General features: G+C 40.3%; 1 protein-coding gene across 20 annotated transcripts in view; it reads left to right on the top strand.

The window, feature by feature from the left end:
- The window catches only part of NEB (nebulin), a 215,212-nt gene that overhangs the window by 25,800 nt on the left and 174,402 nt on the right, over nucleotides 1–15,010 (top strand). For all 20 annotated transcript variants that reach the window (XM_059167362.1, XM_059167344.1, XM_059167346.1 and 17 more), the window contains exons 13-27: nucleotides 1,451–1,567; nucleotides 3,427–3,531; nucleotides 3,618–3,725; nucleotides 3,818–3,922; nucleotides 4,328–4,426; nucleotides 5,466–5,570; nucleotides 6,573–6,680; nucleotides 6,769–6,882; nucleotides 8,252–8,353; nucleotides 8,455–8,562; nucleotides 8,651–8,755; nucleotides 9,936–10,034; nucleotides 11,550–11,654; nucleotides 12,203–12,310; nucleotides 12,396–12,509. In XM_059167362.1, coding sequence (XP_059023345.1) covers nucleotides 1,451–1,567; nucleotides 3,427–3,531; nucleotides 3,618–3,725; nucleotides 3,818–3,922; nucleotides 4,328–4,426; nucleotides 5,466–5,570; nucleotides 6,573–6,680; nucleotides 6,769–6,882; nucleotides 8,252–8,353; nucleotides 8,455–8,562; nucleotides 8,651–8,755; nucleotides 9,936–10,034; nucleotides 11,550–11,654; nucleotides 12,203–12,310; nucleotides 12,396–12,509 — 1,602 coding nt within the window. The remainder of the gene's footprint in view (nucleotides 1–1,450; nucleotides 1,568–3,426; nucleotides 3,532–3,617; nucleotides 3,726–3,817; nucleotides 3,923–4,327; nucleotides 4,427–5,465; nucleotides 5,571–6,572; nucleotides 6,681–6,768; nucleotides 6,883–8,251; nucleotides 8,354–8,454; nucleotides 8,563–8,650; nucleotides 8,756–9,935; nucleotides 10,035–11,549; nucleotides 11,655–12,202; nucleotides 12,311–12,395; nucleotides 12,510–15,010) is intronic.

Below are 15,010 nucleotides of genomic sequence, written 5' to 3' on the forward strand. Positions count from 1 at the left end.
GAGGTAGTGGCTGAGGGATACATGGGTGAAGAGGGGATTCTTTTAAGATAGCAAAGACACCGTGTATCTGTGTTGATGGGAAAATTCCACAGTGTGGAAGAAAATCATCTCTTTCTGAGGCAGAAAGAGTGGCTGGAGTGATATCCTTGAGTAGGTGAAAGGGGAAGGGTTCTGGTACTTAATAGGAGGGGAAACTTTGCCACAAGTGCTGACAGTTTATCCATAAACAGGAGAAGAGGCCACATAGCCCACATGTAGGTAGGGAGATAAGGGTGTGTGTAGAATTCCTTTTCTGGTTGGTTCCATTTTCCAATAAAGCTCATAATTCTGTAAGATAGAAAGTTATGTCTTTTCATTACTGTAGAGTATTCCCTGTGAGTCTTCTGTGGCTTCTGTAGAGGGTGGTGCCTCTGTCTTTCAGCTGTGTATCTCCTACCTTTGGAGACCAAACTGATTATATTTGGTTTTTGAGGTTCTCAAATGTTGGTAAGCTACCTAGGAGTCTTTGAACTGTTCTGTATTCTACAGCTGTGTTGCCACAATAAATGGTGGGCACTGTGGATCAGGGTCAGAACTAGGATCGGTTTCTTGTTCTCCCTTTGGGCATGTTCCTGATAGGGGCTTTGGGGCGCTCATTAAAAGCTTCTGCTAGGGCGCCTGGGTGGCTCAGTGGTTTAAGCCACTGCCTTCAGCTCAGGTCATGATCTCAGGATCCTGGGATCGAGCCCCACATCGGGCTCTCTGCTCAGCAGGGAGCCTGCTTCCTCCTCTCTCTCTCTCTCTCTGACTGCCTCTCTGTCTACTTGTGATTTCTCTCTGTCAAATAAATAAATAAAATCTTTAAAAAAAAAAAAAAAAGCTTCTGCTAAAGCTGGAATTGAAGGTGCACAGTGGGAGGGCAGAAAGAAGAAGCGAGGTTGTCATCCTTCATCCAGCCTCCAGCCCTTTCCTCTCACTTCTGATGTACATTAGAAACACACATGCTCACGCACAGCCACAGATGAAGCATACGACTGAGGATGCTTCTGGTTTGCTTTCTTTAACAGTGTGTTGGCAATTAGGCAGCTGGAGGCTAAGAGCTAAATGAGGGTTGTGGAGCAGCAAGTGTCTGGGACATGAGGCTCTGTCATTATCTGTGTGTGTCTTTTTCTCTTTGAGGGCGGGGACCAGGTCTTACTCTTTCTTGGACCTGTCCCAGAGCCAGTGCACAATTGATCCCCTATGGACATTTTTGAGTGAATAAATGAATGGGAAGAGAAGTTAGCCTGGAAATTGATGCACTTGCTCTGCTGCTGTTATGAGCTACTAGGAGTATTTTGTTTGTAAAATGTCAAGCTGCCACTCTTCTAGAGAGAAAATTGATTGAGAAACCATGTCATAATATCCATAATAGAGACGAGAGCAAAAATAACCCACAGCATTACTTTCTCATTTTATTTCACTCCTACAGGTAAAATACAAAGAAGACTATGAAAAGAATAAGGGAAAAGCAGATTATAATGTACTTCCTGCTTCAGAGAACCCACTGCTCCAGCAGCTGAAGGCGGCAGGAAATGCCCTGAGTGATGTAAGTACATTCTTGTCAAAAAGTGTTTTTTTTAACCTTAGCTGCCAGAGAGATGAGATTTTGCTCCTATAATACATATATAACTAAATGACTAAGTGCATATATAACTTTGCAAATACTTTAAGATTCTCGTGTCGCAGTTCCTCTGGAACTGTTTACCCACAGGAAGACAGGAATGCCTCTGAGTATGATGTATGTCAGTTTTGGGGGGGCCTCTGGATTTAGCTCAGTGGGCAGAGAAATCCTTATTTGCTTATAGGCTCTGGTGCCTGAGCTTCCATATGGGCAAAGAGTACACTGTAGGAAATACATGTGATCTGACCCAGGCAGACGGAGACTTCGAAACGGGAGGAGAGTGAGAGATGAAGTTGTGCGTGTGCCCTGCCCTTGTGTTCATCAAGCGGGGCAAGGATAGATGTCCCGTGTCTCACCGCTTCTTCCCCTTACCTCCACCATTCTCTGTGCAGATCGTGTCCCTAGAAACAACCATTTGCAGACAGCATGACTTAAAAGATGGCTCCCTGAGCCTTCACAGGAGTTTCTCCATGTGGAATTAAGAGTCTGACCAATCCATTAGATTTAAAATTGATTGGATAAGTGAGAAATGGCATTAAGAGACTAGAAGCCTGAGACCATTTTGACTGTATATATAAAGAGACTGAACATGTGATCAGTTGAGTTTTTCCCTTATCGTTACACTGTATTAAGCTTTCCCAGTATTTGAGAATTATACAGTTCTCTCTGCAGGTTAGTTTTCTTTGTCCCTCAAATTAAGTCAGCACCATAGACATGTGTACATGCGATTGAGGAAGGGGGTGAATGGAGTTGGGGTAGCAGGTGAGAGTCAGTGTGTCTGTCCAAATAGCCCTGTTGGGAAATCAGTGCAAAGCAGGTCTCCTGTTTCCTAGATGAAGGTCATCTTTAGCAAACATCTAAAAGCCTGGATTCAAATCTCCTTTGCTGATAAAGAGAACAATATAAAAATTTGAAAACCAGATAGCACCATTTGCAGTCTCCAAACCCAACATGAGAAAGTGACAAGACCTACTTTCTCAGATGTACCTTTAAAATCAATAGTTGTTTATTGTTATTGTTAGAGCTAAATTGACATCCTAGCGGAGAAGAAGACTGAGTGGATTTATCATCTGGGGTCTTGGGTACACTGTAATTTTAAGATCCACTATCTGTTTGCAGAAGGCTTTTCCCTTGGTGGAAGGAGGAAGAGAGTGCGTGTACATCTCAGCAGATACTCAACTTTTTTGTGAAGGTTTATTAAAAAAAAAAAAACACTTTTGGGGCGCCTGGGTAGCTCAGTGGGTTAAAGCCACTGCCTTCGGCTCGGGTCATGATCCCAGGGTCCTGGGATCAAGCTCCGCATCGGGCTCTCTGCTCCGCGGGGAGCCTGCTTCCTCCTCTCTCTCTGCCTGCCTCTCTGCCTACTTGTGATTTCTCTCTCTCTGTCAAATAAATAAAATCTTAAAAAAAAATCACTTTTGCTCAGAATATTCGTGTCTGTCGTGACACCATCAGTGAGGGAAGAGTGTGTGAGTTGGGGAAGGAAAGACCTAGCAGAACTGAAATACACACAACTCCCCACAACTAAGGTCTTGGTCTGAGGCCATGTATTAGTTTCTAGATCTTTTGGTGACTATTGAAAACCTAAGCTTTACAGTAATTGCTAATAGAAGAAACTTATCATTCACCACACCCCAATGTCTGATTGTCAATTTTTAAGACAGTTGACAGGCGATATATTTTTTTTCCCTTCTTCTTTTGTTGAGTGTTGGGAAATACAAGTGTTACAATCAGTGTGGGAGTGACAGGAATCTGCTTTAACTGATTATTTTTTTCTTTGACAGAAACTATACAAGGAGAACTATGAAAAGACAAAGGCAAAGAGCATAAATTACTGTGAAACCCCCAAATTTCAACTTGATACAGTTCTGCACAACTTCACTAGTGATGTAAGCAGTCCTGTGGTTACTACTTCTGTTAAGAAAAGATCCATTATTTCCCCCAATAAATACATGAAATGTATTTTGTCTTTCAGACTAAATACAAAGATTCCTACTTGAAGAATATTTTGGGACATTATGTTGGCAGCTTTGAGGATCCATACCATACGCACTGCATGAAAGTTTCAGCTCAAAACAGTGACGTAAGTGCTAAGACAATCAGGTAGCTTTCCAACACGTCCTTAGGGCATGAATAAATGGTTGCATCCTTGTATCTGATTTCTTTTCCTCCTAGAAAAACTACAAAGCAGAATATGAAGAAGACAGAGGCAAAGGCTTCTTCCCCCAGACTATAACTCAAGAATATGAAGCAATCAAGAAACTGGATCAGTGTAAAGATGTAAGTCTGTGATAGGAACTTGGAACGTCCTGCCACCTGCGGCCTCTAGGGGTCAAGAAATTCCTACAGTGTTAAAACACTTCTCAAATAAACACGAGCAAGGAAATTGCAAGAAACAAAATTTATCTTGTAGTAGATGAACTGATTTCCCCTATTGTCATCCACACATTTCAAGAGGTAGTTCTAGTTCATTTCCCCAAAGGAGGGTTATCGGAAATCTGAAGAACGAGAAAGTTTCTTGTACAGATGTGAAAGTATCTGTCAAAAACAGGGCAGTCTAATCAGAAGAGAGCTGTGGGTTTGATGAACTACAAGTTTCTTTTCCTTTGGGGAATGGATTCTCCTTGCTTGGCCTCTAGGCCAACTTGGATTTGACTGCTAAAATGATTCCTTTTTCCTCCACAGCATACCTACAAAGTCCATCCAGATAAGACAAAATTCACTCAAGTCACTGACTCTCCTGTTCTGGTGCAAGCCCAAGTCAATTCCAAACAACTGAGTGATGTAAGTTCCTTTAAATATGAAGGAAATCCAGTTGGGAGGGATAACCTGTCATAACTCTGCAGATAAAATCCAGTGACTTGTCACATTTACCAAAAAAAGGCTAAGTATGTTTTAGCAAATTTAACTTGTCTATATTCGTAATCACCTAAAATATCTCCTTATTTTTTGCCTTGCATCTTCTTGTATGGGTATCAGTGATAGTTGGTTCTAGAAGGGGAACTGATGTACGTTACTGCCCTGGAAAGAACATGAGTTCTTGAGTCAGACAAGACTGGGTAAAATTCCAGCTCTGTCTTTACAAACTGGCAGCACGGGCAAATTGTTGAACCTCTCTATGCCTCTTATTTCCCTTTTGTAATTTGTGGTTGCTTGGAAGAGTAAATGGCAGGAGGTATGAGCATAGGAAACACCCTGGCCCAGAGTGGATATTCAATACATGAGATGTCGCTGTCTCAAATACATTTTTGGGAAATTGAGTTTTTGAGATAAGTTTTATCATATGAGTTTTAAGTATGAACTTCCAAGCTTGTGTTGAACTAAACAAAACAGTGAAAGTAACCTCAGTTAATATATGACCAGAAATCAAGTCTTCACATAAGAGTCTTAACAACCATAATGTACATGTGGGGACATAACCAGGTTTGTTAGAACGTGTTCCCAGAAAGTGAGCTTTGACAATGGTAAGAGAGAAAGGGCTGTGAGTCTCAGAGTCCCCTGATTCCCAGGGCCGATTGTGGTATGATTGGAGAGGGAGCGTATGTGAGACAGGCACCACCTTCCAGGACAGTCCTATGCCAGTGACATATGTGATATCACCCGTGTTATCAGTAACGCAGAGTGGCCCACCCTAGTTCTGGACTTGTGTCTCGATCTTAACAACGCTGTCAGTTATTTCAACAAAATGTATTTTACATTTTATTTTATGAAATGTACCACACAAGGTTTTTGTATTTGGGGACAGTTCTTCTTTAGAACTAATTGTCTCCTTTACTGTCTGTCTCTCTCCCTCTCTGTCTGTCTCTCTCACTTTCTGTCTCAGCTAAACTACAAAGCAAAGCATGAAAGTGAAAAGTTCAAGTGCCACATACCTCCAGATACTCCTGCCCTCCTCCAGCACAAGGTCAACGCCTATAACCTGAGTGATGTAAGTTCCCGTATCCTATGCCATGGGCTATCCTGACGACCTGTGCTTTTATTTCTGGATTGCTTCACTGAATAAACACGTCTGTGTTCATGATGGGAAGAACATTTAACCTGTGTATCACGTCCCTGTGCCTCTGCCCACGTATCTTTGAATTCACCTTGTAAATGTAGATAGCAATGTTGTAAGTAACTTCATACAATCAGACAGTCTTAGTATGGTTTTTTTTTAGTCTTAGTATGTTTTAACCAACCCTCCAAATGCCACCACTCATGTAGGTGTAACTGTGAATCATACTGTTTGAGATTTTAGCCATATATTCATTTATGCTATGCTATAATTAATTTTCACCCAGGGCCTGGTTTTTTAGATACAGTTTCATTTTATTTATTCCTCAGATGTGTAATGCCCCTTATTTCCCATAAATGGTGCTCATTTCTACATGTAAGAGAGCTTACACTAAGATATACAGGGTATTCAAAAGGCATTAAGGCCAAGTATCCATTGCTACCTTTCATTTTCAAAAATTAATTATAGAGAAAAGTCAAATTCCCCTTGGAGAAGTAGGGTAGATCTCTGTTTCTTCCACAATTCTATAAATAAGTACTTAGGTTATCCAACATCAATGAGTATTGTAATGATTCGGGACCTTTCAGAGGACTTTGAGATCAAATGAAAGTGATATCTTTAGATCACAAAAAGTAAATTAACTATCGAACATTTGTACCACTCTGTGAAGTACTCAGTGTTAGGAATCAGATATTAGTATGGTCGCTAAAATGAGGTTAATTTGATGAAGGATTCTAGTGAGGAGTAGAGAACCTTGAGCTTGGGAAGTTAGAAGCTTCAGCTTGAAGAGAAGTAACTAAAATATACACGATTTTCTGGACAATAATCCATTTATTTTGCATTAAGCCTGAGTATTGAGATGCTCATTAGTCTTTAAAGTGTGGTAAACATGCATATCATTTTTGCTGATTCCTTTGTTAAAATGTTTCTGTCCAGAATGTCTACAAGCATGACTGGGAGAAGAGCAAAGCGAAGAAATTCGACATTAAAGTGGACGCCATTCCCCTGCTGGCAGCCAAGGCCAACAGCAAGATCGCCAGCGATGTGAGTGTGGTGGCCTGGGCACCTGGGCAGGGGGCCTGCAGTGAGGGTTCTGGGTGGGTGGGAACCAGCACGTGTGATGTCTTTACAGGTGATGTACAAGAAAGACTATGAGAAAAATAAAGGGAAAATGATTGGAGCCCTGAGCATCAATGATGATCCCAAGATGCTGCACTCTTTGAAGGCGGCCAAAAACCAGAGTGATGTGAGTGTCTTTGTAAATCACTCTTATTTTCAGATGTGGCTACACTTACTGTTTAATGCAACTTCAGATGGGACGTTAGCCTAAATGAAATCTCAGATTCAGGAGGACAAGTCAAACTCGAAATCCCATGGGGAAAAGATGATTAAGTTCCTCATTCTTAGGATGTGTCTGTACTTTGAGACATGAGTGAATATTGTAAATGTTTCCTTAATCTTTTTCATGCCTTCTATTTCATTACGGAGAAAATATACTAGCAATAGCATTTTCTTCATTGCTTTTCCCAGAAATGAGCTGAATATCTCAGTATGTATAAATACATAGTCATTCCATGTCATGATCTGACTTCAGGTACTTTGCAAAAATATATATAGAAAAATGAAAGGCAAGAAGTGAGAAAATCAGACAAAAGAACAATAAAGTAGGAAAACTAGATGAATCATAACCTCAAGAGCAAAATATTTTACTTTAAGTAGTCTGTAAAATACTGATCTCATTTTAAAGACCTAAATATTAAAATTAAACTCTTTATAAAAATTACTTCTTTAACTCACAGCAGAAAAATACTCCTTATTCTATATCATTTATGTTTGTCTTCACTGAGTATATTTTTGGATTTCTGTATGGGAGAATTAAGACTGTAGAAATACATGATACCTATAACAAAATGGAAAAACCACCTTATCGTGTATAATTACTTAGGAGGAAAAATATTAGCCAACTTCCAAATGTGTTGTAAAACACATTTTCATCAAGGGCTGAACTGAATACTTTTCTAGGACTGTGCCTTAGTATCTAAGGTCCACCTTATATCTTTTACCTAATTTTGCACTATTTAAAAAATTCATTTTCTTTCAAACACATTCAAGTGGACAGAATTATTTTAAGACAAAAAATTGCTTAGCAGCGTTGGCACACTGTGGTATATTCTGACTGAGGGCTATTACAATAAATAACACAAGTATGTACGTGGTTATTAGCTGACTAGATTTTTTTTTTAAGATTTTACTAATTTATTTGACAGAGAGAGACCACTAGCAGGCAGAGAGGCAGGCAGAGAGGCAGGCATAGAGAGAGTGGGGGGAAGCAGGTTCCCTGCCGAGCAGAGAGCCCGATGCGGGGCTCGATCCCAGGACCCGAGATCATGACCTGAGCTGAAGGCAGAGGCTTAACCCACTGAGCCACCCAGGTTCCCCATCTGACTAGATTCTTTAAGACATGAAACTCCACCATATTCATTCTGCCTCTTTTGCCTTGTGGAAAGTAAATGCTGAAAAAAATATAAAATTTGCCTTTTTGGTTAAGTATACAATGAAGGGAAAGGCTTTTAAACCATGAGATACATTTTTCTCTGATTTTCTTCCTTCAACAGAGATTATACAAGGAAAACTATGAGAAGACAAAAGCAAAGAGCATGAACTACTGCGAGACCCCCAAATATCAACTTGACACTCTGTTGAAGAACTTCAGCGAGGTTCGGAAGGCTGTGGTTGCCCCTGGGCTTTGAGGGCTTTTCTACTGTTTGACAGATAACATACATGATTGACGTATCTGTCAATATGCTTTCTTTTTCAGGCTAAATACAAAGATGCATATGTACAGAATATTCTGGGACATTATATAGGCAGCTTTGAGGACCCATATCAAATTCACTGCATGAAAGTCTCAGCTCAAAACAGTGATGTAAGTTGAAGACCATTGTTCTGTCTCTCAGTGACATTATTTGGAGGCATTCACAATCCTCATCTATTTTTGCTCTTTCTCATTACAGAAAAATTATAAAGCAGAGTATGAAGAAGATAAAGGGAAATGCTATTTCCCTCAGACAATAACACAAGAATACGAAGCAATCAAGAAGCTAGACCAGTGTAAAGACGTGAGTCAGGGGCCCTGAGTTCTTGAAATGGGGTTTGGGATTCTTCTGCCATCTAGTGGTAATTTTAGCAGGAGTTTAACTACTAATATCGAGTGGTTAGCAGATGTTAAATTTTAAATTTTGGGTGAAATTGGGGAGCATAAAAATTGCTGTGAACAAACCTATTGGTTACAAAAGAATTTGTGGCATTATTTATCTTCCGGTAGTAAAGTCTAGATACATGGCTTGGTCTGGGGGAGGAAAGGCAAGATAGGGAAGTTTCTGAGAGGTCTGCGTTCATTTGTTTAATGAATTCACGGGAGGAGCTAGCTTGCATTAGACACTGTCCTTGATGCCGGGAAAGAAGAGGGAACAAGGTGGGCTGCCTCTCAGAGAGCATGCATTTGAGAGGGAGAGACCAACAATAAACAGAGAACACATGCGGAGTGATGTTATAGAATTAAATACATTAGAATGATGCGGGAGAGGGAGACTGGGTGGGCACCGTAGACTGGGTGCCCAAGAAGGGTCCAAGGCAGAAATGTGCAGCCACGGCAGTATCGAGGTGAGAGCAACTGGCAGAACGGCCTAAGGAGAGAACAAACTTGATACTTAAGGCATTGAAAATATGAGGGAGCTGAAGGGTACTAAGGGGGTTACAGTGGTAAGAGGCGACAGGGTAGGAGATGAAGGGAGGACAGAGATTCTGTAGGGTAGAGCTCATCAGCCAAGGCACAGTTTAGGTTGACTACCAGTCCCGTGGAGAGCCGTTGTAAGGCTTCAGCAGGAGCAAGATCAATCCGGTTGCTGAATTGCAGCAGGGAGACCAGTTTGGAGACAGCGTCAGGAGACGGAGCTTGAGAGAGAGAAAGTGAGAATGTGTCAACCAAGTGTTCAGGAAATAAACTCTATTTTTTAATTAGATTTTATTTATGTATGTGAAAGAGAGAGAACCAGCAGGGGGAGGGGTGGAGGGAGAGGGAGAAGCAGACTCTCCTGCTGAGCAGGGAGCCCGACGTGGGTCTCAATCCCGGACCCTGGGATCATGATCTGAGCCGGAGGCAGATGCTTAACCAACTGAGCCACCCTAGCACCCTAATAAACTCTATTTTTAACTGGAGATTTTTTTATAAGTTAGTGTGTATATGAACAAGAATATAAAGATACATTATGAAATTTCATGAAAGAATGTCTTTTCTAGCATACATACAAAGTTCATCCAGATAAGACCAAGTTCACAGCCGTCACTGATACTCCTGTGCTGCTGCAAGCCCAGCTCAACACGAAACAGCTTAGCGATGTAAGTACCTTGATTTGTGCAAGTGTGGACGACCTAGAATGCTGTGTTTATTTAAAATACAGGCATTTTCATGCTCAGTCTTCATAGGCTCATCTATCTACCCAACAATGTCATTTTTCAAGATTTGTTCATTACAATGCAAAGGAAGCTGCTAGATCAAATTGCAGCCTCAGGGAAAATGGTGCTAAACAATAATAAAAATAAATAATATTTCTTCAGTAAGTCACCAATTCTTAGTGGAGGATTTGCCCATTAGGGTCTGTCACATACCCAAAATAATGCATACTAAAACTTTATGGCACCTTAAAGACAATGAGTGTCTTTGCATAGGTAACAAGGGAAGTATTTCCCATTCTTTAATTTGCCAAGGAACACTTTACAAAAAGGCAAAGAGTGCAGAAACAAGAAAGACATCAGGCAGTGCGAAGAAAACTAATACAGGGTGATGATAGAGAATTCAGACAGACTGAAGTGAGAGGCAGTGAGTGGGTGGACCTTTCAAGTTGAGTGGTCAAGGAAGTTCTAATGCAGAACAACCCAGCCATGCAAAGATCGGGGAAGAGCAGCATTGCTTCTAGAACATTCACATTCATGCGGGTCACCCAGTGATTCACCCAGAGAATACAGATTCTCAGCTCCTCAGTGATGCTGATGCTGCTATTCATCGACCACACTTTGAGTAGTAGGGTGCTAATGTAGCTAAGAGTAGCACAGCCTTCTCAAGAAGGAAAATACGTTGTATTCTACTCTAAAACGTGCTTTACTATCACAGTGAGCTCATTTGCAATTGGTAAAGAAGGAAATGGCATCAGTATCACCCAGGAGTCCCTATCAGTTCATTATGCAACTTTCCTAACTTATTAACAGTTCATGCCTCAAGAAAGAACAGCCAAACCCTAACATCAGTGATGCACCTGAACTTGGCAAGCAGCAGAGGAATAGGGTGCTGTATGCAGTGTCTGGTCACCACACACTCTTCTTGTTGGTCATGATAGGGCATGGCTCTGGTTTGGAGGTGCTTAGTACAATCCTGTGTATTTGCCTTTTGCTCCAGAATTCAACAACTTCATTCTCTCTTTATACTCCCTTCCTTCCACCCACAAAACCTTTTAAAAAATTTAAAGTGCTATGTTTTACATTTTTATTTAGCAGAATGTATGTATCTTTTAAACTGTATTAGCATTTTAATTATTTAGCATTGTAACTATTTTTGTTATTTCTCCGATCATAGAATTTAATAGATTTTGAGTGTTCCTGTCCTGAAAGGACAGCCTAAAAGTTTAGATCCAACTGCGTTTCCGCACACATACACCATGATAGCATTTACAAAATGACACCTCAAGTTGGATCACACTCTGATCTCGAAGGTGGGAGTGAGGGTCAAAGCCCTGTACCGGACTTTGGACAGATGGCCTCTTTGATACATGTTTCTAAAAAGGATAGAAATAACTTAGCCGCTTATATACTCATGAGAAAATTCTGACAACAAACTGACTATCTTCTGTTGTTTTCCAGCTGAATTACAAAGCAAAACATGAAAGTGAGAAATTCAAGTGCAATGTACCAGCAGATGCTCCACAGTTTATCCAACACAAAGTCAATGCCTATAACTTAAGTGATGTAAGTATCAAAGCCACAGAAATCTATCATTTTGTGCCCATGTAAATAGGAAATGTCATCGGTGTTTAAAAAGACCCCATTAGGAGTTATGTAACTAACCAGCTATGACAATTGTGTCCAGAGTATCAGTGGAGCTTTTAAGGTCTAAATGCTGGGAAGGCTCTTACTTAGCCATCTTATTTCATTTTCCACAGTCTCTTTTACCATCAGAAATCCTCAGCTAATCTCTAGAGTTTTGCAAGATCTCTTCTATAAATGTCATATTTCACCTTCTTCAAGTGGTTCTCTTTTTACACTGCCCTTTTTACATCAGTGTGGCAGAATCTTTTGAAAGCTCACAGGATATTAAAAAGGTGTTTAGTATTATATGGCGGTAGGTGGGAAGCTGGATGACAGATTAATGAATAATTATACTACCATTTGGTAAACTTACTATTTGTAGGTGAAGTAAGTCTACATATACAAATTTTCAGTCTGTTTCTTATTTTACTGGATGAAGCTGTGTTGACTGTTGTTCTTACAATTCTTTTGATGAAATTTCTGTCCAGAATGTCTACAAGCATGACTGGGAGAAGAGCAAAGCGAAGAAATTCGACATTAAAGTGGACGCCATTCCCCTGCTGGCAGCCAAGGCCAACAGCAAGATCGCCAGCGATGTGAGTGTGGCCTGGCCGCCCGGACAGGGGGCCCGCGGTGACGGTTCTGGGTGGGTGGGATCTGGCATGTGTGATGTCTTTACAGGTGATGTACAAGAAAGACTATGAGAAAAATAAAGGGAAAATGATTGGAGCCCTGAGCATTAATGATGATCCCAAGATGCTGCACTCTTTGAAGGCGGCCAAAAACCAGAGTGAGGTGAGTGTCTTTGTAAATCTGTCTTGTTTTCAAGATGGTATGCCTGTTAATATGCCCAGGGGTGGTAGCAAGTAAAAGAATTCCATATCCATGGGCTCTGTCCTGTTCACAACAAACTGCTGGGGATAAACTTCAGAAGCAGAATGATTTCCCAAATTCTTGTACCCTTCAGTGTTTGAGGAGAGAAATTACTGATTTATAATTGATGTCCGCTTCACTTTAAAAATTGTATGTTTTAATATTTAATAGAATATTGGTTTTAATTCTCAAAACTTTTTGAAAACATCACTAGATATTTTCATATTTTCTTCTGATTGAAAAATAACCTTTAAAATGATGGCTTTAAAACTGAATTTATATTGGAAGAGAATCAAGAGTCACAGACAGAAATCTTATTGTTAACTGTCATTGTTCTTTATTGACTTTAGCAGTTGTACCAGCATAGGTTCAAGGAAAACACTGCCCTGATTATAGGGATTATAGACCCCTTTGAGAATCTGATAAGACTTGGATCACTCATCTAGAAAAATGAACTTTTTCTTCATACCTTTTGTCTGAATTGCAGAGAATTTATAGATTCCTAAGGCTTATCTATGGGCCAACTCTCATCTTTAAGTTAAAATTCTTACTGCAGGGTAGAAAACAAAAACTGCAAATTGTAGCATAGACTGTGTTTAAAGGATGTTCAGAGAATTCCTTAAGAGTGGAAAGACTGTTCAACATAGCTTGCAAATATTTTTTTCATAATTAAATAGAAGAATGTTTGTATTTTCAACCATGTGTTCATATAATTATCTATATATACTTCTTTAATTCATTTTGCATGTGCTATGTAGTTATATGGCAGTTTAAAACATCCTGTATTTAGTAATTTTCTCTGATAGCTTCACACTGAATTATGTCAGTATACAGTGCTCACATACATCGTATTTCTTACTATTTCCTTATCCCTTCTCAGTTCCAACGGTTATAGCTGTCTATTGACAGCACATGTATCTTTGTCTTTTGTTCTTTATCCCATCACAATACCATTAGAACACTAAGCGCATAGTAGTGTTTGGTAAATACTTGTTAATTGATTGACATTGGCAACCAAAAAAGCTAGTCAATGATGAATCATTTTCACATACTATCCAGGCTAAATGCTTAGCTGCAGATATGGAACATGCAAAGCTTTTAAAGAGAATCTTTTAAGGCCATTTGGACCTTTGACTGCATTTTATATACGTAGATGCATGTGTGAACTGATTAGGACAGGAACAAAAGAATCAAAACAATTTGGTCAAAAACGTTTCCACACATCAATGTTGTTGCAACTTTGCTTTTTCAGTTTATTTATTTAAGATTTATTTTAGAGAAGGCAGAAAGAGAAAGCATGAATGGGAGGGGCAGAGGGATAAGGGAAAGGAATCTTAAGCAGACTCCACACTGAGCGTGGAGCCCAATGTGGGGCTTGATCCCACAACCCCGAGATCATGACCTGCGCCAAAACCAAGAGTTGGACACTCAACCGACTGTACCACCCAGGTGCTCCTATAAGTTTCTTTCTTTCTTTCTTTTTGTTAAATGTTATGTACTTATTTGAGAGAGAGAGCAAGGGTGTGAGCAAGAGAGCACCAGAAGGGAGAGCTGCTGAGGAAGAGGGAGGAGTAGGGCCCCTGCTGAGCAGGGAGCCCGATGCAGGGCTCCATCCCAGGACCCTGGGATCATAACCTGAGCTGACGGCAGACTCTTTTATTTTTTTTTAAAGATTTCATTCATTCATTTGACAGACAGAGATCACAAGTAGGCAGAGAGGCTGGCAGAGAGAGAGGAGGAAGCAAGCTCCCTGCTGAGCAGAGAACCCGATGTGGGGTTCGATCCCAGGACCCTGAGATCATGACATGAGCTGAAGGCAGAGGCTTTAACCCACTAAGCCACCCAGGCGCCCCTGAAGGCAGACTCTTAACCGACTGAACCACCCAGGATCCCCCCAAGTTATTTCTAATAATGACAAACTGTATTTTTTCAGTGTTCTAGCACTGTCCGAAAGTTTCCATATTTTATTTTCATAAACCAGAGTCTAGATTTTACAATTAAGTGATAAGTTTATTCAGTGAAAGTGACTGCCCACAAAAATATTTAGAAGGAAAATCACATTCCCTAAGCTAAACAATCATGTCGTTTTCAAAAGGAATTGCTACAGAAGATTTATAAGGCGCATGGATCCTTGCTACCTTGGGTCAGTCTTTAATGCTTCTGCGATTATGTGGAGATATAACAAGTTTAGAATTTTCCTACAGGCACTGGGTCAGAATTTTTCTTTCCTGTTAAGGTAATTGGTGAGTGGACATGATGAAGCTGAGGCCTTGACCTAATTAGCACCCTGTCTAACATTCCAGAAAACGAGCCATGAAAGTACTTTCTGAGGCTCAGTCAAGACATTTGGTTTATGAGAACACTGTAATAAGTGCCAAGGTTACTTTCATGGCTCAGTTTCACAAACTTTTTCTCCTTTGAGG

Source organism: Mustela lutreola, chromosome 3 (genome assembly GCF_030435805.1).
Source record: "Mustela lutreola isolate mMusLut2 chromosome 3, mMusLut2.pri, whole genome shotgun sequence".
NCBI classification, from domain to species: Eukaryota; Metazoa; Chordata; class Mammalia; order Carnivora; family Mustelidae; genus Mustela; species Mustela lutreola.